The following is a 24,002-nucleotide window of genomic DNA, read 5'->3' as shown; positions in this document are numbered from 1 at the left end:
ACCTTAATTTTAGGAGGGGAACTTTTTACAAGCTTTTTGTATAGCTCTGTTAACTTAAATATTTATATTGAAACCTGTAAGTATTACAGTACAGTAAATTATAAAATAATGAAGCAGTATATCTCATCATAATCTTCATTAGTGGACCTATAGTCCAGCGGCATTTCAAAATGTATTGGTGTCTGCTCTGCATTACCAATTTACAAGAATAAATATGAATTTCCCTGGTGCAAACCGATAACAAATATGTGGAAGTTACATTGTTCAAAAATCCATATGAGCTATTCATGGCTGGTCATACAACCCATACTATTCTGGCATTCTGACAGTGTCAAGTTCCAGTGCTGGAATGACCCAGCCACAGACGGTGGTGAATTCTGCTTTGTCGTTTTCCGTTAAGTGTGCTCACTCCTCATTCCTGTCAGCGCCTCAGAGCAGGGATCGAATAGCTGAACCAGTGTGCCTTGTACCAGTAGTTATCAGAACTAGAGGAATGGCATACTAAAAAGAGAGTTATCTATCTCCCCAGCTACTTCCTGCCAATATTCAGTCAAGCTGTCCTATTTGAGGTGCAGCAGTAATCCTATCTATCGAAGATTAGTAGAAGTAGAAGGGACAAAGCACATCACAACAAAAAGTAGCCAGTGTAATATTTCTGTTGATCAATTTTATGGGCTTTTGATGTTGTAGACCTTCACATTTAGTTTTCTTCTGACTGATATCAGGACATCTAGTGTAAATGGAGTCGTTCTTCCACCTTTCATGACTCCCTCGTGTCTCAATCTTCAAGTGGTAGTTCCTTCACTGTGTTTTTTCTTATTTTGATAATCATCACATTTTCCCTTATCGATATGGGCTGATGACCATGCAGTTTTTCTCCTTAGACAGTCACAACAAAAACCACCACTATTGCCAGTTAACATGAACAATGTTTCCATGCAATTGTCTTCATCCGTTCTCTTATGCTGCATGTACAATTGTTCAAACATACAAATAGACAGACAGACATGGCTGAAATTTAAAAATTGCATTTCCTTCTTACTGCAGGTACATACAATATAGAAATACCATTCTTTTTAAAAATTCTGAACAATGTATTGATTGACAAAACTTTATTTTATGTATATATAATTATAGTGATACGGTATAGATGGCGGAAGTGGCAGCCCAATACTTGGGATTAATAGAGTATGACACCGAGTAACCACCGGTATAAGGGGTTCATCTCTACCAAGTGCCAACAGTCTCTTTGAGGGCGGATGAGCGGAAAGAGGGCAGGGCACCCTGATGTCCTTGGAGTAAGGAATTACTTCTTAAGGTGGATGAACCTGATTGTAGGTCAATGGCATAGGATGTGGAAGGCAATGGGAAACCACCACATTAAATCCTTGTGATATCCCAAGAATAGAAAGCATGATGATATCAAGTGCTCAAGAAAAATGAGAAGAAATCAAGAAACAAATAATTGATGCAGCAGAAGATTGTTTTGGAAAAGAAGAGAGGAAAATTTATAAGCCATGGGTTACACCCCATATTTTGGAACTAATGAACGTGCACCAGATGGCCAAAAGGAAAGAAAATCATGAAGAATACAAGAAAATAATAAATAAAATCCATCAAGAAAGTAAAAAAGCAATGGAAGAGTGGATCAAAGCACAGTGTAAACAGATAGATGAAAATATACCCAAAAGTAATACCGAAAAAGCTTTTTCAGATGTTTGGAGGCAGTTCCAAAGAAAGATAAAGCCCTTCAGTACAATAAAAGGAAGCAACAAGATGTGATAATAGAGCTGAATAAGATAGCTATAATATGAAAAGTGTCAGGTAAATTTAATCCCTATAGTAGACTTTGTCTTGGAGGTTGGCAGCCAATCCATCGTCCTTTGTAAGGTAATTAATGCAACTATTGGATTACACTCACTTAAGTATAAAATTTCATGATTCTGATCGAATTTAAACGAATAATAGTTGCTTGATCAAAGTTAACTTAGCACAACCCTTCGCCCAAAGTCACAACTTCTCAAGCAACTCGCAGCTAGGTTATGGTACAACTAGCGTTACCTTTCGCTCAAAGTCAAACTTCTAATCAACTTACGACGAAGGTCCACAACCGTCCACTGCTTCAACTAGCCTGGCTAGATCCATCTATTGCCAAATTCGCGAACTTATATAAAATCTTGTAATTAGTTCGCACTTACTCATCCGTTCATCCAGAAAGTTACGTGTTACCTCAAAATAATTATTACCGGGCAAGTTGGCTGTGCGGTTAGAGGTGCGTGGCTGTGAGCTTGCATCCGGGAGATAGTGGGTTCGAATCCCACTGTCGGCAGCTCTGAAGATGGTTTTCCGTGGTTTCCCATTTTCACACCAAGCAAATGCTGGGGCTGTACCTTAATTATGGCCATTGCCGCTTCCTTCCAACTCCTATGCCTTTCCTATCCCATCGTCGCCATAAGACCTATCTGTGTCGGCGCGACATAAAGCCAATAGCAAAAAAAAAGAGAAGATGAATTATTATTATTCTTGTTAACTACACTGTAATAACTTATCCAAATCTTACTCATTTTATAGCACCACGATATTCTATAAAAATGGAAGAGTCTAACAAACGAACATTAACCAAAAGGTGAGCAACCTTGAAGCCTTGTGTAACTCGCATTCAACACTTCATTGAGTCGGAAATAAATTCTGCCGATATCAACCTCATTCAGGTTAAATTAAATAGATTGCTCTCCACCAACAAAGAATTCAAGCAAATTCAAAGCCAACTAGAGTCATATGATGAAGAAAATGAGGAATCTAACACAATCTACCGAGAAGAATATTCAAAGACACAATCGACTTGCTGGAGGCTACATTAAGGAAGGCCACCAATCTACAAAACATGTCATTTAATGTTAAAGTACTCTCTCAGTCATGACATGGCATGCCTAGAAATATCAAGTTACCAAAAATAAATCTCCCTACCTTTAGTGGGACTCTAATTACCTGGCTGCATTTCGAAGACACGTTTGAAGGCCTGGTGGTTAACAATAATGACCTATTAAACATACAGAAATTCCACTACTTGCTCTCCTCTGTGAAAGGCGAAGCCAAGGACAGCATAAGAAAGACCAGCATTTCTGACGCCAACTTTCAAGTAGCCTACAACATTCTGGTTAATCGTTATCATTCACTCAAATTAATTGCAGCTGAACACATTAGGCAAATTACAGAAACTTTACATAAAATAGGTTCAACGGGGAGTGAAATACGCAAACTGATCAGTACATTCAAGGGCAGTATAGATGCTCTTAATGCCCTAAATGCTCAACCAAGTATCCTAGATTTACTTCTTAATGATCTACTCTCTCGACTAGACAAAAAACTAAGGTTAGAATTTGAAAACGAGCAATTTCGGTCCGATGCAGTTAAATTTGAGGAGCTCATTAGCTTCTTGGAGAGACACTGTCAGACACTACAACTCTGCTCTTCTACCCAACCACCTGCAGTCAGTATTAACCATTACCCCAAATCAGTGCCACTCTTGATAACACAACAACAGTCATACATTTCGACAGCAGAGAGATGTTACATCTGCTCAGAAGAACACAGACTGCACAAATGTCCTGATTTCCTCAATTTGAGTTCTTATGAAAGGTTCAAATTGATCAAGGATAGTAAGCACTGCTGTAGCTGCCTTAGTCCATCACACACTTGGAAGGCATGTAGATCCAGTACTGCATGTAAGGTATGCAAGAAATAACACCACACATTGCTACATCAAAACGATCAGAATGAGGAAGCAACTAACACAAACAACACTATGGCACAAAACCCACAGGGTAACGGCACACTCCAATCGTCGTATCACTCTCTCAGAAGTACTCCAAACACTGAGGTTCTTCTAAGCACAGTCACAGTTAAAATCAAGGACTCAGATGGAAGATATCATCGCATGCAAGCCGTATTAGACAGTGGCTCCCAAAGCAACTTCATATCCGAGCAGGCAGTACAACAACTTAAACTTAAGAAGAAAAGAACGATCGTTATATCCCTGAAAGCATTCAGTGAACTGACATCAGAAGTTGATTCATCAGTAAACGTAGAAGTGCACTCGACGATCAGTGACTTTCAGTTCAATATGGAATGTATAGTACTATCTAGGATAACTGGCAATATCCCTGCATCAAACATCAACCTCAAGGTTTGGAATATCCCAGAGGATGTCATCCTCGCTGATCCAGATTTCCACCTTCCTCAGAGTTCTCACTTACTAATCGGAGCTCAATTCTTTTTGCATCTCATGAAGGAGGGGAGGAAATTTCGCACAGGATATTCCACACTTCAGAACACTCAGCTAGGATGGATTCTAAGTGGGTAGTATCCACAGCAAATGAATAAAGGAGAAGACAATAGGTAAGGCTAATTCATTCTTCATTAGGTCTGACCTCAGTCTTCAGAATCAAATACAACGATTCTGGTCCATAGAGGAAATAAGTCATGAAGTTTGTTCACCAGAGCATGCGGAATGTGAGAAAAATTTCATCGATACCACCTTAAGAGATGAGAGTGGAAGATACGTAGTAGAACTACATATGAGAAAGGAAATTAACCTAGGAAGCTCAAAGGAGATTGCAAGACAACGTTTTCATTTCTTGGAGAGAAAATTGCAAGTGCAGAGCAACCTTCGTCAAGATTATGTTGAATTCTTGAGGGAATATGAAGCACTTGAACACATGGTCGAACTTCAACCAAATTCCACACTAGAGACAACCAGAATATTACATTCCTCATCATGCGGTTCACAAGCATTCGAGCAGTACTACTAAGACAAGGGAGGTTTTTGATGTCTCTACAAGAACCGACAATGGCGTGGCATTAAATGACATTTTAATGGTAGGACCGACAGTACAAGACGACTTATGCTCATTGGTCATGAGGTTTTGTATGCATAGAATAGCCTTTACAGCTGATGTAGAAAAAATGTACAGGCAAGTAAGAGTGCACCCAAAACATCAACCCCTGCAATGCATATTATGGCGAGAAAGCCTCCAAAACAAACTAAAATCCTACGCCCTCACTACCGTCACATATGGCACATCATCAGCTGCTTACTTAGCTACAAAATGCCTGGTACAGCTGGCTACAGATTAAGCAACCAGATTCTCTTGAGCGGCTTCAGTCTTCTGCCATGATTTTTATGTGGAACAGAGACTTTGGATGAAGCTCTGCTGCGAATCGAACTTCAGGACCTTCTTCATCTTGGAGGATTTCTGTTGAGAAAGTGGTGCACAAATAGCCCAGAACTCCTTGAATCAGTCCCAGAGAACTTATGAGTGACAGTGAGAGCAGCATAGTAAAAACGTTGGGTTTAACTTGGCACACTTCAACGGACCAATTTCAAATCAACTGTAGCCTGAAGCCACATCATTCAAGCTCAAGGGAATCCAAGTGCTCAAAACGTATGGTGCTGTAATAATATCATCAATTTTCGACCCACTAGGGCTGATAACTCCCGTGGTTGTTTTCTTCAAAGTCTTCCTGCAACTCCTGTGGCAAGAAGGTTCAGGATGAGATGATCAACTACTCGGGAATTTGCTCAATACCTGGATTGACCTATATCAACAAATATCACTACTTAATTATTTCAAAATTCCAAGACTGGTCCGCAGTGAAGGGATAGTGAAGAATGTCGAGATACATGGCTTCTGCGATGCTTCTCAGACTGCTTATGGGGCTGCTGTGTACATAAGATCTGTCATCCACAAAGCCGAGGTTTTCATGAGACTTCTTTGTGCAAAATAAAGGGTTGCACCTCTAAAACAGATTTCAATCCCCCGTCTCGAATTATGTGGTGCCTTAATTTTGGTTCGCCTCATCAAGAAAACGCTTGAAACTCTATGCACTACCCCCCATGGTGTGCTATTTTGGACTGATTCAGCAAATGTATTGGCTTGGTTATGCGCAAAATGGAAAACATTCATGGCAAACAGGGTGCCAGAAATTCAAGACACTGTACCAGCCTCCCGTTGGCGTCATGTTGGATCACAGGACAATCCTGCAGATCTTGCATCATGAAGAGTACAGCCATTGCTTCTTCAAGACAGTACACTATGGTGGGAAGGCCCCAGTGGCTGCATCTAGACCCTGCATCATGGCCATCACAATCAGGATGCGACACTTCGAAGATCCCTGACCAAAGAATTATAACATCACTTATTGTCATAAAACATGGTGATACATTCCTGAATCGCTTCTCATCCTTAAACAGATTACTCAGAACAGTTCGTCAGTGTCTCAGATTCTCTTCCAATTGCAAGAAGACTCGCAGTGAGCGCGATACATCACCACTGAAACCACAAGAGGTAAATAATGCCTTCAGTGTCTGTATCAAAATCGTACAATCGGTCTCTTATCAAAGATACTCTGCTTCAAACAAGGTAAGGCAGTTGATGCAAATAGTCCACTGAAGAGTCTGAGCCCAATTCTGGACCAAAATGGTTTTCTTCAAGTCGGAGGAAGACTACAAAACGCACCAATTCCATACGAAGCCAAGCATCAACTTATATTTTCTCCTGAACATCACCTCACCAAACTTGTCTGCCTGAGTGAACATGTAAGATTACTACACGCAGGACCTCAACTACTCATTTCATCGCTGCAACAGAGATATTGGATATAGAGATATTGGATACCGAGGATTCGCCAAATCGTTAAGAAATGCATTCATTCATGCTACACATGCTTCAGACTGAGAAAATCAGCAGCTCAACAGAAAATGACAAACCTGCCAAGATTTAGGGTTACTCCTGCTAGAGCCTTTATGAACGTTGGAGTAGACTACACTGGCCCATTCCTAACACAGATAGGCACACGATGAAGTAAGACAACAGGAAAGGCTTATGCTGGAATCTTCACATGTCTTTCGATCAGAGCTGTGCACGTCAAAATCATCTCTGATCTTACAACAAGTGCATTCATGGTAGCACTACGTTTCACCTCACGTCGAGGTTGTCCTACCAATATCTACGGCGACAATGGCACCAATTTCATTGGTGCATCGAGGGAATTGAAGGAACTTCAGAAGTTCTTACAAGGTGGGAAGCAAGAGAAATAAATTGTGAAGATCGCAGAAGGAATAGGCATTACCTGGCACTTATCCCTCCGTCTGCACCTCATTTTGGAGGTGCTTGGGAATCCGTGGTAAAAGCATTTAAATTTCATCTTCGAAGAACAATGGGAACAACACTGACCTTTGAAGAATTAACTACCTTATCTTCACAGATCGAAGCTTGCCTGAACAGTCGCCCTCCATCCAGATTTAGCGATGATCCGACAGATTCATCCTATCTCACTCCATCACACTTCATTATCGGTGAGCAACGCACAACACTTCCCAACCATGATTCCAAACCTTGCCCCATCAGTAGTCTGTCTAAATGGAGACACGTACAAAGAATGACTCAAGACTTCTGGAATATATGGTATAAGGATTACCTCAACCTAAGTCCTGGCGATCTTGTGTTCATCAAGGATGACAACCTGCCTTCTCTTCAATGAAGAAGAGGATTGGTGGAAAAGGTCCATCTCGGAGATGACGGTCTTGCCAGAGTAGCTGCTGTCAACACCACTTCTGGTGCCATGATGCGTCCTATCAACAAATGTGTGTATTACCAGAAACAAACTGGGAATGACCATCAAACTACAATTTGCTTGAATGTTATCAACGTATTGTTATAAAAAATTGTGTTCCCCTATTTTTTACTGGTGCATTTTTGTGTGCATCTGTTTTATTTTTTTATTTTTCTGCAAAAGACCTATGCCTTTTGGTGGGGCGGTATGATAGGTAAATTTAATCCCTGTGGTAGACTTTGTCTTGTAGGTTGGCAGCTCTATAAAATGGGTACATTATTATAATACAAGATGTCGGATAGCTCAGTTCACATTCATTTCAGAAAGAATATGTAGAAGGCCTGTATGAAGAACAAATAGATGACTGTGTAATAGAAAATGAAATGAGATAGAACAAGATGATCTGGGACCATGTATACTTAGAGAGAATTTGATAAAGCTTTGAATGAGGTAAAACAAAGGAAAGCTCCTGGAGTAGACTCAATTCCAGGTGAAATACTACAAGCTCTGGGGGATAAGGCAAAAACTTCTTTATATCAACTACTAAATGATGTTTATACTAGCGGAGGAATACCGGAAGATTTTGAGAAAACTGTGTTGATACCTATCCCAAAAAGTAATGCAAAGAGATGTCAAGATTATAGAACATTAAGCCTGGTAACACATGCCTCCAAAATTATTACAAGAATTGTTTACCATCGCATGGAGAGAAGAATAGAAGAAAATCTCTCAGAGGATCCATTCGGGTTCAGAAGAAACAGAAGAACAAGAGAAGCAATTCTGAGCCTTAGAACAATTATTGAACAAACCCTAAGAATCAATAAGAACATCCTAATTGCTTTCATTGATAGAGAGAAAGTGTTTGATAATGTTAACTGGAATAATATGTTTAAAGCCCTTAGAAGTCTGAAAGTGGACTACAAAGATCGGAAAATCATCTTATCAGCTGTACAAGAACCAGACAGCACCTATAGAAAAGGAGCAAATCAGTGCGAAAATAAGAAAAGGAGTAAGGCAAGGATGTGGTTTGTCATATCTATTATTCAATGTGTATTTAGAAGCATTGAAAGAGTTTTCAGCCACCTTCCACCCATGGAATAAAAATAAATGGCCAACTATACCAAACAATACGTTTTGCAGATGATATTGCCCTCATAGCTGAAACTGAGAGAGAGATAGAGACCTCACTAAAGAAATTGAATGATCTGCTAATATTAAAATGTAACATGAATGTTCACAAAACAAAAACCAAGATAATGAAATGTACTCCGGATGGTAAACAGGATGTTTATGTTTGGTTGGAAGGAGAAAAATTGGCTCAAGGAAATCAGTTCAGTTATTTGGGAAGCATCATTGCATCTGATGGGAGGTGTGGAAAGGACGCCTATTCTTGAATAGCCCAGGCTAAAGAAGCTTTCAATAAATAAAAAGAAGTCTTTTGACCTCCAAGGCAATATCCTTACCAGTAAGAAAGCATTTCATTAAGTGCTTCATTTGGAACATTGCGACTTATGGCTCTGAAATCTGGACTCTATTAAAGGCTGATAAGAAAAGAATAGATGCATTTGAAATGTGGTGCTGGCATCGAATGTTGCGAATACCCTGGACTCACATAACAAATGAAGTTCTCAAGAGAGCTGAAGAAAGCATCAGTCTAGAAAAAATGATCGCAAAAAGCAGATGTAGTTGAATAGGTCATTTACTCCGGCATTCATCATGGTGCACCACACTGCTTGAAGGGAAAATGGAAGGAAAGACTAGAAGACGACCAAGAGCAGGGTTCCTCAATAGCATTAAAGGGCGACGTCCATATCAACTAAGCAAGCAGCTGGCTCAGGATAGAAGGTCGTTGGATGAGGACAGTCATGCTACCCCCCAACCATCAGGTTGAGGAGAACGATAGAGAGAGAGAGAGAGAGAGAGAGAGAGAGAGATAGACGACTTTAACACTTTCACTACCAGTCTGCAGCGGGTGATTTAAACCTACAGCCCAGCCTTTTTTAAATCCTTTAAACTCTATAGTGCACTATTTTACATTAAATATTATTGTAGTAGTACTTGAGGCTTTGGTACCAGGTTTGACATTCTCCTGGATGGAGAAGCACACCACACTTTCCATAGAACCTCCTGGTTTTACTCTGGATGTTGCTTTTTGTGCACATTCTGTACCATCTAGTTCTGAAATTGTCTGATTTCATGGCTGGGAATTTATGAAGTACATGCTTTTTATTTTCTCATCAAGTCGAAATGGTGGATCATTAGCCAGAGTTCGCTTAGGGGGCTGTACTGGTAGACTATACATAGATGCTGATGAGCTTACTGGAGAATAAGATGGGACCGGCGGCACAGAAATCTTCGCGGCTTTTGATGGTTCTTCATGTTCACTGTCTTGTAAGAAGTTTCCACATATTGTATGCCTGAATGTCAGGAAAGTTATTGTTGAGTTATTGGATTTTTGGAAAAGTCTGAATGCATTAAAAAATGTACACTGCAAAATGTAGAAAACTGTGGATTTATTTATTTTTTTCACTGTTTTATTGCATGAATGGATACATTGCCAAATACTGGTCGGCTGTATCCACTCCGTGTATAAATTGCTTATAATCAATGATGCTTACAGGTTTCATATTTATTTTCCCAAATTTCTTTGGAACTTCAGCCATTTCTGCAGAATGTGTAGTTGAAACCATGGTAATTACTTCTTAGTCCTTCCATGAACACAGTAGTACCTCGTTGTCCCTACCGAAAGTCATTTCCCCTGTTTTCAACTTCTTCTGCCTTTCACTGAATTCATTAGAAAGTCCCCTATTCTTCCTTATTGTCCTACATACAGCCGTTTCTCTTTCACGCAGTTCCTTGGCTAAGCGTACACTGTCGTGAAACACTGTATACCCCTGGCCAAGGTAAGGGTCTAGTAAGTCAAATATAGCGTTTCGGATGTTCATGCCACTTGCTTCATTGATTTTCAACTTACAATTGTACCCTATGGGAAATTCACACACCATCCTAACCAAAATACTATACTTGATAATTTTTCCTTGATTTTAAACTTGGAAATGCAAGCGGCCCCTCCAAGCTAACATTCCTTCATCAAGGGCGATGTTCCGATCCAATATGTACACAACTGGAAACTGGTCGCTGAGCCTTTCGAGAATTGGCCTAATTTTGTATAGCCTATCAGGATTCCCCTCGTAATGACTGCTGTCGCCTAAGTATAAGAACGGCATTATGTTTTCGAACCGGGTTCGTGCAATGGCTTTCGACAAACATCAGCAAGTGATGAAAATCATTTTTCGTCCGTATTGAAAGTTTCATAAACTGTATATAGGATAATATCTTTTGTTTATTTCCACCTATTCAATACATTACAAAATGTAATACATTACATGTAATACAATACATTACAAAATATAATGTATTGAATAGGTGGAAATAAACAAAAGATATTATCCTATATACAGTTTAAACATCAGCAAGCCGAAAATAGTGTCCTCGGTCCAGCGGATTTTCAGATCTGGTTTTTGAATTATTCCCTTTACAAACATTAGTCCTAAAAACATTTTCATCTCAATTACATTGACCGGTTTCCACGTCTGAAAAGTAGAATATTTAGTGAATGGGCGCGGTGCTGCACTATTAACTTGTTCCGTGTAAAGGTTTGCCTGATGGCATATATATTCAAGGAAATCATCATTTACAAATAAATTGACGAAAGACGTAATTTTGTTGCTGTTTTCAATGTCAACATTTAATCTTAACCGACCAGAGAATTTGATTGCAGGCGGGCAATAAGGTGAATGCGTATCGGCTATTTGAATGCGCTAAATTTCACTTTGCTCGGAGTGTGGTATATCATCATCGGATTTGCTATCGCTGTCACTGATGTCGGCGATGAGTTCATCAGCAGAATCATCATTCAGTAGGATGTTTTCAATTTCCTCACTTTGAATTCTGCATTTGTAACTCACCTTATCGCGCAACATAACTCACTTCACTACGCACCCTTTCAAGAATATTACGTCTGGCTTAGGTCTGTGATTATTACTCAAAGAAAAAAGAAAGGAAGCATTGGAATGTACCATCTGTTCAGGTAGTCAGGGTGAAGGACTGTTTATTCATATGCTATCTATGGTTTTCAACATGAATTACGACTTCATACGACGTGTATGTTGTGCGACCTTAAACACCTTAACTCGGATATGGTCCCGCACATTGGTAGCTCTTAAACGCCTTAAGGCGTCTACGTGAGTGAATATGTTAAAACTCTAGGTACCGACTAAAGCTTCATTGTTATATACACTACCGACCAAAAGTTTCCACACAAAACATATATTCCCGCACGAATATGTTAAATGATTGTTTAATGACAGAATATATTACTGTAACCAAGTTTTGAAGTTTTCGGGCAACGGCGACGAGTTTATGTTCAATGTTCAGCATCGGAAAAAATGCATCCTATTGTGAAACACCTACAGTGAAACATGGAGGGGGCTCTGTGATGGTTTGGGGTTTTTTCACATTCAGTTGAGTTGGTAGACTGCACCAAATTCAAGGAACACTGGACAAAAACGGCTACCATTCCATCCTATCCCGTTATGCTCTTCCATCTGGACAGCATCGTGGATTCATCCTCTAACAAAACAATGACCCCAGACACACATCTCACTATTGCATGAAATATCTGCAAAACAAATAAAACTTTGGTGAATTGATTTTAATGGGATGGTCCACCTGTCAATCCCCGGACTTAAATCCAGTTGAGCTGCTGTGGGAGGAGTTGGATTGGCAAGTCCGAAAAGGGTGTCCTCTTTCATCAGAACAGCTGTGGGACATCTTGCAGAATGCCTGGCAAAGTATACCTGCATCACTGTTAGAAAAAACTTGTTCTGAGAATGGCGAGAAAAGTTAAAAGTGTACATTCAGCGAAGGGGGGTTTCTTTGATGAGAAGAGAGTATGATGTGTTCTGGTGATCTGTAGGAATAAATGTGTACATAAGGTCTATTTCTTGTTCAGACGTAATGTAAAAACGTAGTTTTATTGTAAAATATTAGTTTTAGAATATATATTTGTCAATTTCTTCCATAGGTATGTTGTTTTCTTTTAATCTCAGTTCATTCTTTAACAGTTCAATGCTTGTCTGGAAACTTTTGGCCGGCAGTGTACATTCTGCAACTGAACATCTAATTTTCCCAAGAACAGTTCAATGGAAAATCATAGTGATGGCATTGATATATACCTCCTTCAGAGCAGAAGCAATGAATTGTTATTGCACATATCCATTTGTTAATACTTCATTAAAAGGACATTTCAATGTATAGTACCCTAATTTAACTTTATCAGTTTAAACATTTCCTATTTAAATTCACTGTTATCCTTATTTTATTGTATTTTCTCAAGTCATCTTTTATGTATAAATCCTGACCTGGTATGCCCAGTATAGTTAGTAGTATCTAAAGTTTAAAACTTTATGGTTGTTTCATATTGAATTGAGAATGACACAAGTAATTTTAATGTAAGGAAGTCCACCTTTTCAATACATACAAAACTGTTGCACATAAGTTATAGGCTACTACAACATTTTTATTATTATGAAGGTACCGGTTTCGACATGTTTTCAATGTCATCATCAGCCTTTCATAAAATCAAACAAGAGAATAAATTCACATACAGCAAAAATATACACTCACTAGGTAAAAATTGTATAATGATACACATTTAAAATAGTTTATATAAAATATATGAGGATTGCTACGTATGTGCCTTTGGTTGTGGCACCATACACAACCATTAACTCGGCTCGAGAGAGATAGGGTCACCTTCCCTTTTCCTCCACTTGAGTAATTCCTTTCTGGCGCGTCCACGTCGCGGGGGTGGGCACCCTACACTTCAGTAGGCGGAGTGATAGGATGGCCGAGTTCAGTTGGGCACCCAGTCCTGTGGGGTATAACACAGAATCCATGCCCAGGGATACAGGTGAAGACCTCAACGGCAGTGAAGGTGGAAGTAAAAATCACTGGTATGGCGTATCTTGTGGAAGAAGCAATATCTGATCCCTGAGATCTGACTCAGGGCCTTCTGCCTTGCAGGTTGATAGGGGACTATTAAAGGCTAAGGGAGATAACCCCGACAGAAAAGTCTTCGGAAGTGATAGGCCCAGCAAGTCAGCTTCTGAATAATTTGGAATTGCTTTCAAAACTAAACGAGGCCTCGGATGGAAATATTGTAATCACCAGAATAATGACTCTAGTTCCCTCATTGGTAATGATATTAATGACGGTTCAATACCCGATGCTGCATCACAACCAAAGAGGAGAACACACAAAACTCGATATGAGGCTGAAATCAAAATTGCCACGCTAAGCATTCTGACACTAACTGGCAAAATAGAGGAATGTGTAGACTTAATGAAAACAAGGAACATAAACATACTGGGACTCAGTGAAACCAAGTGGAAGGGAAAAGGATCAAAGGAACTCAGAGAGGGATACCATCTATTTTGGTTAGAGGGGATCAAGCAAAAAATGGAGTTGGTGTTGTTATGGACCATCAAATGAAAGATCATGTAGTAGAAGTAAAATATGTTTCTGATCGGATTCTTCACATAATGCTGAAATTGGATTCTTCCCAGAACATCAACATCATTCAGTGCTATGCACCACAGACTGGTTGTGAAGATGAAGAAAAAGAACATTTTGAAGAAGACATAGAGGAAAGAATAAGAGGAGATGGAACAATTATCATAGGGGGATATGAATGCTCAAGTAGGAACTGTGATAGATGGATATGAAAGTATTCTAGGAGCACATGGATGGGGTCCACGAAACCCAAAAGGAACTAGACTACTTGACCTCTGCCTCAGGAACAACCTTATAATAGGGAACTCATGGTATCAAAAACAAAAAAGCCATAAGGTCACAAGATATGGAAGGGGTGGAAAAAGTGAATCTCTTATAGATTACTTTTTGATTGAGAACCAACTACAAAATAGACCATTAGATGTAAAAGTGATTCCTAGTGTCTCCCTGGAAAGTGATCATAGACTCCTCATTGAATACTTAAAGTTTAACAAGTTTAAAAAAAGTAAGAACCACACAGGTAAAGAAACTCAAGACCTGGAAGCTGAAGGACAATGATAGAATAATAGAGTTCCAAGAAAACATCAAAACAGTGATACCAAAGACAGATGAAAGAACAGTTGAGGAGGAATGGAAGGATCTGAAAGAAAATCTAGTAATGATGACTGAGAAGGTTTGTGGACGAACCAGTGGCACAAGAAGATGGAAGGAAATTCCATAGTAGAATGACAGAACAAGAACTGCTGTCCTGAACAAGAACAACATGTTCAGAAAATATTTCAAGAACCGGACTGATCATAATAAGGAACTATACAGGGTTGCAAAAAAAAAACAAGCAAACAAAGTTGTTACAGAAGAACGAGAGAAGTGGTTGAACAAGTGGAGTAATGAATTGAAAGAGGATGTTAATGGTAATAAAATGTAATATGGGATGATGAAAAATAGAAAAAGAGATAAAGAACACTCCAAATACCTAAGAGATGATAATGAAAATCTGATCACTGAAGATGAGAAGATCAAAGAGACTTGGAGGACTTACTTTGATAAATTACTAAATGTGAATGGCATACAGCCTACACAAAAAGACAGTACCGGTACTACCTCCTGCAAGTCGGCCTCTGACAACAGGTTAGAATTATGGAATGATGTAGAATATGCCTGGAAATACATCAAAACTGGAAAATCAGCAGGGGCTGATGAAATTAATGGAGAAATGATCAAGGCAATGGGCATTTCTGGAAAACATTGGATCTACAGACTCTTTCGTAAGATCTGGAAAGAGGGGGGACATACCAGTCGATTGGAAAACAGGCATCATAATTCCAATCTTCAAGAAAGGAGACAGAAAGAAATGTTCCAACTATAGAGGCATCACTTTAACTCAGGTTGGTAAACTTTATGAAAGAAAATGTGACTTATTACGTACCAATCTTAACCTATGGTTGCGAAACATGGACCATGAGAAACAAAGATGTTAGTAGAATTCAGGCAGCAGAAATGAAATTTGTCCGTAGCATGATCGGCAAAACACGGAGGGACAGAGTCCGTAATGAGGAAATCCGCAAGCAGGCTCAAGTTGTAAGACTGCAGGACAAAATAACAGTGCATCGACTGAGATGGTATGTATATATGCGACGCATGGGTGATAACAGATTACCAAAAACAATGAACGATCTAAAACTTGAAGACAAAAGACCAAGAGGGCGACCAAGACTCGGGTACAAGGACATGGTGAAGATTGACATTCAACAGAGAGGACATACTTTGGAAAGCATTGAAGGAGAGAAGTTCAGGGACCGCAACTGGTGGAGAAGCCGTTTACCGACCCATCGCTTAAGATGGAACGACGTGGGATATGTATGTATGTATGTATGCTACGCACGTATATGTTCATTAAGCTTTATCATACCAAAGCCCAACTTTATAGAAAGTGCCTCAACTCGTGTACACCGAGGTCGATAGCTGCAGTCGCTCAAGTGCGGCCGGTATCCAGTATTTGGGAGATAGTAGGTTCGAACCCCACTGTTGGCAGCCCTGAAGATGGTTTTCCGTGGTTTCCCATTTTCACACCAAGACAACATAAGACTATTACGCCGCCAACGCATAGCAATCCTCATATATTTTATATAAACTATTTTAAATGTGTGTCGTTATACAAATTTTACCTAAGGAGTGTATATTGTTGCTATATATGAATTTATTCTCTTGCTTGGTTTTACGAAAGACTGATGATGACATTGAAAACATGTCACAACCGGTACTTTCTTAATAATAAAAATGTTGTAGTATAACTTACGTGCAACAGTTGTGTATGTATTGAAAAGGTGGACTTCATTACATTAAAATTACTTGTGTAGTTAGTAGTAGTTGTTATATTCGCATGTGTGTTTTATGTTATTTTCTCTCTGTTTCAGTGTCTCGAACAAGGTCATCTTTGGAAAGTGTACAGTTTTTAAAACCACCAGTTCGAAGCTTGAAAGATAAATCATTGTCCTTGGAAAGTTCACTTGGCAAATTGCCCTGCGCTTTTCCTGGTCGCTTAAAGGAACGTGATCTTGAGGAGAGGATTGAAAGACATCTTCAGCAATGTGTTAATGATGGAGAAATAAGAGGAAAACCTGGTCATGAACTGTCAGATATCAGTCCTAGGAATGGGTTCAACCAAGTAGAAAAGGAGAAGTCTTTTGCATATAAATCTAGAAGTAGAACTGTGGTAGAGAAAAGTGAAGATCAAGTTATGGAAGAAAATAAAAATATATCGTCTAGTGAGGAAAAAAAATCAAAAGAAAAAAAAATGGCCTTAGATATTACACCGAAGAGTACAAAGAAATCTCATTTGAAACCTGCAAGAGCGGCCCGAAATGCTCCTAGGAGCAGTGGGTCTCGAGTTGCTAAACAAATTAAAGATGATATTGGAGGCAAGCAAGCTTCCAAAGATAAGGCTAATGAAAGTAATGACAAAAGCACTCCTCAGAAAAGAGGCCGTGCTTCAAAGAAGGGAAACTCCACTGCTAAGAAATCTGGTTCTGGGGATACCAAACCAGTTTCATCTGACACACCAAAACGAAGTAAGAAATCAGATGAAATTGAACCTGCTACACAACAACCATTGATATCAAGGAGAGGAAAGAATGACACTGATGATTCTGTGGTCTCAGGGTCAAGTTCCGAAAGTGAAGTCACCCTGGATTGGAGCATTGAAAGTTGCAAGACTAAATTAGTGGCAGGTGAGTTGATAGTAGTCATCTGTTTGCATGGTCTCAATTTGCATGGGTTTTAATATAAATTGCTTAGTTTCTTCATTCATGTAGGAAACAGGTAATGAATAAATTGTGGAAAGCCACTGAGAAATGGATTCACATTGAAGATAATTTTCATTTTACCAATTAGAATTTATGACTCAGTTTTTAATGATTTAAAGATAAGTGGTATAGAACTAAACAAGGTCACAGAGCTAGTTGCAAATAGAGGATTATGGCAGTGTTTAGGAAATTCACAGAGGCTTGCAATACTACACCCACCTCATAGTTTGTCAGTATTTTCATTAGGTAATAACTTTTTTATCTGCTAGCTCCTTCGATGTGAACCCGATGAGTGCTACACCCACCTATAGACGGTCTGACACGGCTGGTCCAGCACTTAGTTTCCCGATTCACTCTTGAGTGATTAGATGTTGGTTCCCATAGGGAATCTGATGGCCAGGCAGTCATCCATTTTTTGGTAATGAGAAAAAGTCTCTCATAGTACATTGGCACTGCCGGAGGCTCCAAATATTCTACGCAGTGACCTCCACGGTATGCACTAGCCATGCATCTTGGTGGGTGTGCTGTTTACCAACTGATGAGCCCAACTTAGCACACCGGGGCAAAACGCTGGCAACCAGAAATGAGTTAGCTGGAAAATTTATAACGTCCAATAACAGACCATTTATATTGGTATTATCACTCTTGAGTCCTGATTCGATCTCTGGCATGTTCTGCCATCTGTTAGGCATTATGTAGAACTAATTGACCATGACTTACAGCTTTAGGAAGTAACTTAGAGTTTTTTGTAGACATCTGTGGAGTTCATCTGTGATGTAAACAAACATGCCAGAACAACAAGCTAGTTGCTCTCACAGCGATGGTATTTCAAATCAAAGAATCTTTCAGTTATTAACAATAGCGGAAAGTGATGATGAAGGTGATGATTTTAATGAATTGTTAAGCAATTTTGAAAGTAAGAGTGATACAGAGATTGTATGTGAGAAAGAAAGAGAGCCTCCTTCTAAACAAAAGAAGAAAAATACGAGGAGTTGAAAAGCTATTTCACCGCTATTTTTGTGGTGGAAAGATGACTTTTCTCCACAAGACTCTGGGAACCAAGTAATGTTTGATGACAACCCCAAAATCATTGATTTTTCCAGAACTTTTGTACCCGTGGAGTTGGTGCAGCCGGTTGAACAAATCAGTATCACAAACAACCAGTGAAAAACATTGAGCTCTCAATGCTAACTACCTTCTGGTGGCATCAGGCACATTTGTGGATGTCGTTGAAATGCTTCACTAGTTCCCATGCTTACTCTGTTGCTGGTTGTTCTTGCTCCAGGGTTTCCCAAACATTAAGTGACATGGCAAACATAGTTTCCTTCCAGGCTCTGGCTATGAGGGCCACTACTCGCTGCATGGATATGACATGTCTGGCACCATCTTTCAATGTCTGTCCTCAGCTGTTGCCATTAGTAGTGTTGCTGGACGCAATCAAAGGTCTTATTGACCGTAACACATTGCTGACCGGATGCTTGAGCTTGTCACATACCCTGTGAACCGGACATTTTTCTACTGATCATACTAGAGTGCACATGAATATAAAAATGTACATAAATATTAAACTAGCCAAGATTTTATGTTTAAAGTTAAAGGATCTGTCTTTATAAAACCATCTTCAGCATCAGTTCCTAATACACCATCAATGTTTACATCGTTGTCATCAGAGTCACTTGAATAAATTAGCACACTATGTAATTTATGGCGTGTAGAGGCTTAAATATCACTTCCACTCACTCTCACGTTCAGTTTCCCACTAATTCACAATTACTATATCCATTTGAACGATCATCAGCATACAGTTCTGTATACACTGTATTACGCGAGCACTCCATCTTATCATTGACTGAACTGGCAGAAAGAAAGTCAATGTTTCAAAACTAAATCAAAGAATAAAAGAAGGCCGTCAATAAAAGAAAAGTGGCAGGTGTACATCTATGATTTATTCTACTCTATGTGCAAGTCCGAAATAGTTCAATATATGATCAAGAGATGTCACAGGGAGACCGAAAACTATGTCGTGAATAAAACCAAGATTTCTCAGGGCCTGTCCTACCTATCGCTGGCAAGCGTACTATGAGATTTCTTGGAGCCCTTCACCCATGTGTTAAGATGATCTGCAGTAGTGCCTCCATGTAGCTCAGGCACAACTTCCATTCCTTTGTTCCTGGGAATTACCAGTTGGGCGGCCTTCTTCCTGTCATTGCCTGACTCTCATGTACATGTCAACAGCAGTGAGCCCAGTATGCCCTGTACGTTGGGCTACTCTGGATGATGTCCTTCCATGCTGCTCTCTGTCCCGATTCCACTTCTCGGAGGATTTATCCAATGTCCTCATCTGCAAGCTGCTTCCTCCAGTCCCAGCTTTTGGCTGCTGCACCTGGCTGCTCAGAAGACCATTGTACCTGCCCACCTCTCAACTTTTTGACAGTGGGTGCAGTTGTCAGGGCATGGTCTCCTGGGCAGTGTTCGGCAGTGAAGTCCTATTTCTGTAGGCATTACACAAACCGAGCTGTCTTCCTCTCCAGATGTTAAATGTTCAGGAGCCATAGGGAAAAATGGTCAGTGCTCAGATTAACGTGCTGAGTGAACAGGTATTTGTAGAGGTGCTCCAGCATCTTTATACAAAGGTCAGTAGTTCCCAGTGAGTCATGCAGTAATTTCTTTCAGCCTTGGATGTGAAGTCTTGCTGTAGTACAATATCACTTTTTCCTGTCTGTCCTTGATTGGTGACACCATTCCACAAGTTCCTATATTGCTGGTGTTGGTGTGAGTGATGAACTTCTCTTCAGGCTTGGGATTACCTCAAATAAGTTCTGAGTACAGGGTCTCCTTGTTTGAATGGAATGCGGCCCAGTGACTATGGAAAGGGCCTGTTCTCCTTTGTGAGCTGTGTGGTTGTCTTCAAGGTGTTGACAAAGTTGGCAGGGAACCTCCTGTATAGGTACACAGGCCAAGAAAACTCCTCAACTGCCGCTTGTCTTTCAACACAGGCTAGGCTGTAATGGGATTGTGTCTCCTTGGTCAGTGGCTGCTCTCTCTGGTGACACAATGTGACCTAGATACTTCTGTTGGAATAGTTGGCACTTCCCAGGATTCATTTTCAGATTATCACCATGTAGTCTCTGGAGGTCTAGAGAGTTTCTGGATGTTTCTCAGGTGATCGTGGAGTGTGTGTTTTACCACGATGATGTCATCCAGATAGATCAGGGAGGCTTTGTGTGTGAGCTCTATCAACGTGGCTTTCATCAGTCTCTCAAAAGTTGCAGGTGCGTTACACAGTCCAAATGGCATTATGGTAAACTGCCACATCCCTTGGCCGGTAAAGAACACTACTTCTCCTTGACCTCTGGGTACAGTGCTACCTGCCAATATCCCAATTTTAGGTCCAAGCTTGAGATCAATTATTGTTCTCCGGATAACGTGTCTATATGAGGTAATGAAACGCAGTCCTTTGTGATGTCCTTCCGCTTTCAGTATTAGATGTACAAGCAGAGCTCACCATTCTTGATCTTGACCAGCTCTATGTTCCATCTTAAATAACCTGGGAGTCAACAGTAGCAACTCCGGCCACTTGCACGTTGCAGTACTACTTGCATAAAAACATCAGTCAAGAAACATAAGATCGATAGATTGTTTGAATTACCCTTTACTGACATGTTATAAAAAAGAATACAGCATTTAAACAATCCCCAGAAATAGAATGAATCAAGAAAATATTGAATGTGATTCCGAAGATTTTCTCCCACTTCATTCGCTGGAAGAAAGATGGATTACTCAATCCCCTCCATAGCGCCATAATCACTGTTGGAATCATTTGTGTTTATTACATTCCATTTAGTGGCATCCTCTACTAGCCAATATATGTCCCACATTCTTTTATCTTCTGTCTGGATGATGTTTGTTACACACATTTCCCTTGTAAAAGAGTCACAAAGTTCCCACCTATACAATACAATACAAAAAAAACATATTAGGGGACAATACAGAAATAACATGATGTTTATAGGCACAACAGATATGATCTTCTCTGCTAGACAACTTCAGGAAAAATGCAAAGAGCATGAGCAGCCTCTGTATTTAGTTTTCTATGATCTGGAAAAAGCCTTTGATTCAGTACCAAGATCTGCTATGTGGAAAGTATTGAGACATTTTGGATGTCCTATGTGGATAGTTCAAGCTCTTTATGATGGCATGTCTGGACAGGTTCTTTATGGTAACTCACTATGAGATTTGTTCCCAATCACTCATGGATTGAAACAAGGCAGTGTGCTTGCTCCCACACTCTTTGCACTGTACATGGCTGCCATGCTGCATGAATCATCTGCAAACAACTTAGGCATAGAGATTAAATTTTGTTTTGATGGAGGCCTTTTCAATCTGACAAGGCTTTGCCCACAAAGACATACTCCGATTACCTGGGCGACAGAACTGCAGTATGCTTATGACACCGCATCTCCTGCTCTAACACCTGCAGAACTACAACAGTCCGTCAACTGCTTTAAAACTGCATGTGATCACTTTGGTCTTGCCATTAATGCGAAAAAAAACTAAGGTACTTGCACAACCTGCCCCAGGATTAACTCCGTCTTAGACACAGCACTGGAACATGTTGATCAATTTTCATATCTTTGAAGCATCTTGTCCAAATGGTGTACCTGTGAACAAGATACTGATGAAAGAATTGGGGCCGCTCATGCAGCATTCAGATGGTTAATGCACATAGTTTTCATGAATAAACGACCTAAAACTGCATACCAAACTCATGGTGTACAAAGCTGTTGTCATTTCCATGCTGCTGTGTGGCTGTGAAACTTGGACACTCTATCGCTATGATATCAAAAAACTTGAGCGCTTCCATCAACAGAAAATGAGATTCGTCTTGAATATTAAGTGGGAGGACTGTGTGACCAACATGGCAGTTCTCGACAAAGTGCAGCTAAATAGCATTGAGGCAACAATCATCGCTCATCAACCGAGATAGTTAGGCCATGTTCACCGCATGGGTGATACCAGGTTTCCCTGCCAAATTGTTTATGGTGAACTTTGCTCTGGCAGTAGACCTCATGGAACCCCTCTTAAGCGTTTTAAGGACCAGCTGAAACACATCATGAAGACAACTTGTATAGATATACAGACATGGGAAGAATATGCTGTGGACCGTTAACTGTGGCGTAACACTACATCCACCGCTGTCAACTTGTTTGAAAGAGAATGCTGCAGACATCAAGAGGCCAAGCTACAAGAAAGAAAACTCTGTCAAAAACTCACCTTCCTCCATCCGTTCAGTGTGATTTGTGTGAGCGTAAGTTTTATGCCAGGATTGGTCTATTTAGTCATTGCAAACACATCCATACACTAAGTTGAACTGGTCAATGTATGCAGGAAGAAGTTATTTATACTCGGATCGAGTTACAGCCGACGACGGCACATTTCCCAACGTTGAAGAGTCTCTAGTTGAACCTTTCAGCAACAGTTTCCTTACGTCTGTAAGGGTGAAAGTTTTGTTGTCACACGCCACATGGCCCTTTTACATGGCTTCCACAAACTTTGAATGGGATTCAAAGAACAATGGTATGGGAGTGATCAGAAAACTTGCCTTCACGATTTCAGTGCAATATCATCTACCCGATACGTGCCGCATGAATCCTTAATACACTGTAGGATGGCATTAAAGAAAACTCAAAAATTGCACTGTTTGGCTCATAGGGGATTCCATTCCCGTTCAAATACTTAATTGTATTTCCTCTTTCTCCACAACTGGTTTGACTCCTCATTTTGAAATGAAGGCATATTGGCTTCAAAATGAGATAGAATACTCACAAAGCATTCTTCGAATGCATCTCCATTCATTTCCTTGCGATACATCTTTCGTGGAGTTAGATTCAAAACATCTCAAACCTCCCTCCATGTAAACTTTCTCATTGACAGTATGAATTATCAAATGTTTCCCCTTCCCCAATGGATCCTTTAATTTTCTTAAATGTTTTGAAGAAATGTGGATGCAAATTGAGGTTGTATTACATGCAAACAGTGATTAAGTCAAAAGTGATGCCACTAGTCCTAGGCCTAATGTGCATGCCATCTTCTAATTCGGATAAAAATATTTTGCATGATGATAAGGAATGAAAATTGAGGTTGGTACAAGCAGCGACTTTGGCACAGGTTATAAAGTGGCGACAATAATTGTCGTTCTAATTACTTATATTTTGTTGCCTAACTCGTGTGGAAATTTTTGTATGATAATTAAATTGATTGAATTTTGGATGAAAGTCGAGGATGTGTAAAACTTCCAAAGCAGTGAGTGTAGTAAATATCAATTTTGCAGCGGTTGACAACTGTGCGATATGAACTTCAACTTCCTTAAGTTCATAGAGATTTGTAAAATTGACTGGAAACCAGACACTATCTCGTCAGTTATTCCAGAAATTTCTCATACTGAACACACTAGTGATTAAATCTAGCTTGTGACACCAGTTGTGGCAGGTTTTTGGGATCCTTAAAACT

At 39.9% G+C, this 24,002-nt stretch overlaps 1 protein-coding gene across 1 annotated transcript in view; it reads left to right on the top strand.

Annotated features, from left to right (window-relative positions):
• LOC136858612 (TP53-binding protein 1) overlaps positions 1-24,002 on the top strand; it is a 770,373-nt gene that overhangs the window by 372,644 nt on the left and 373,727 nt on the right. Inside the window, exon 11 of the mRNA XM_067138308.2 lies at positions 16,605-17,417. Within this exon, the coding sequence (XP_066994409.2) occupies positions 16,605-17,417 (813 nt within the window). The remainder of the gene's footprint in view (positions 1-16,604; positions 17,418-24,002) is intronic.

Source organism: Anabrus simplex, chromosome 1 (genome assembly GCF_040414725.1).
Source record: "Anabrus simplex isolate iqAnaSimp1 chromosome 1, ASM4041472v1, whole genome shotgun sequence".
In the NCBI taxonomy this organism is placed as follows: Eukaryota; Metazoa; Arthropoda; class Insecta; order Orthoptera; family Tettigoniidae; genus Anabrus; species Anabrus simplex.
The sequence above is the reverse complement of the archived record's forward strand: the minus strand, read 5'-3'. Positions and strand labels throughout refer to the sequence as shown.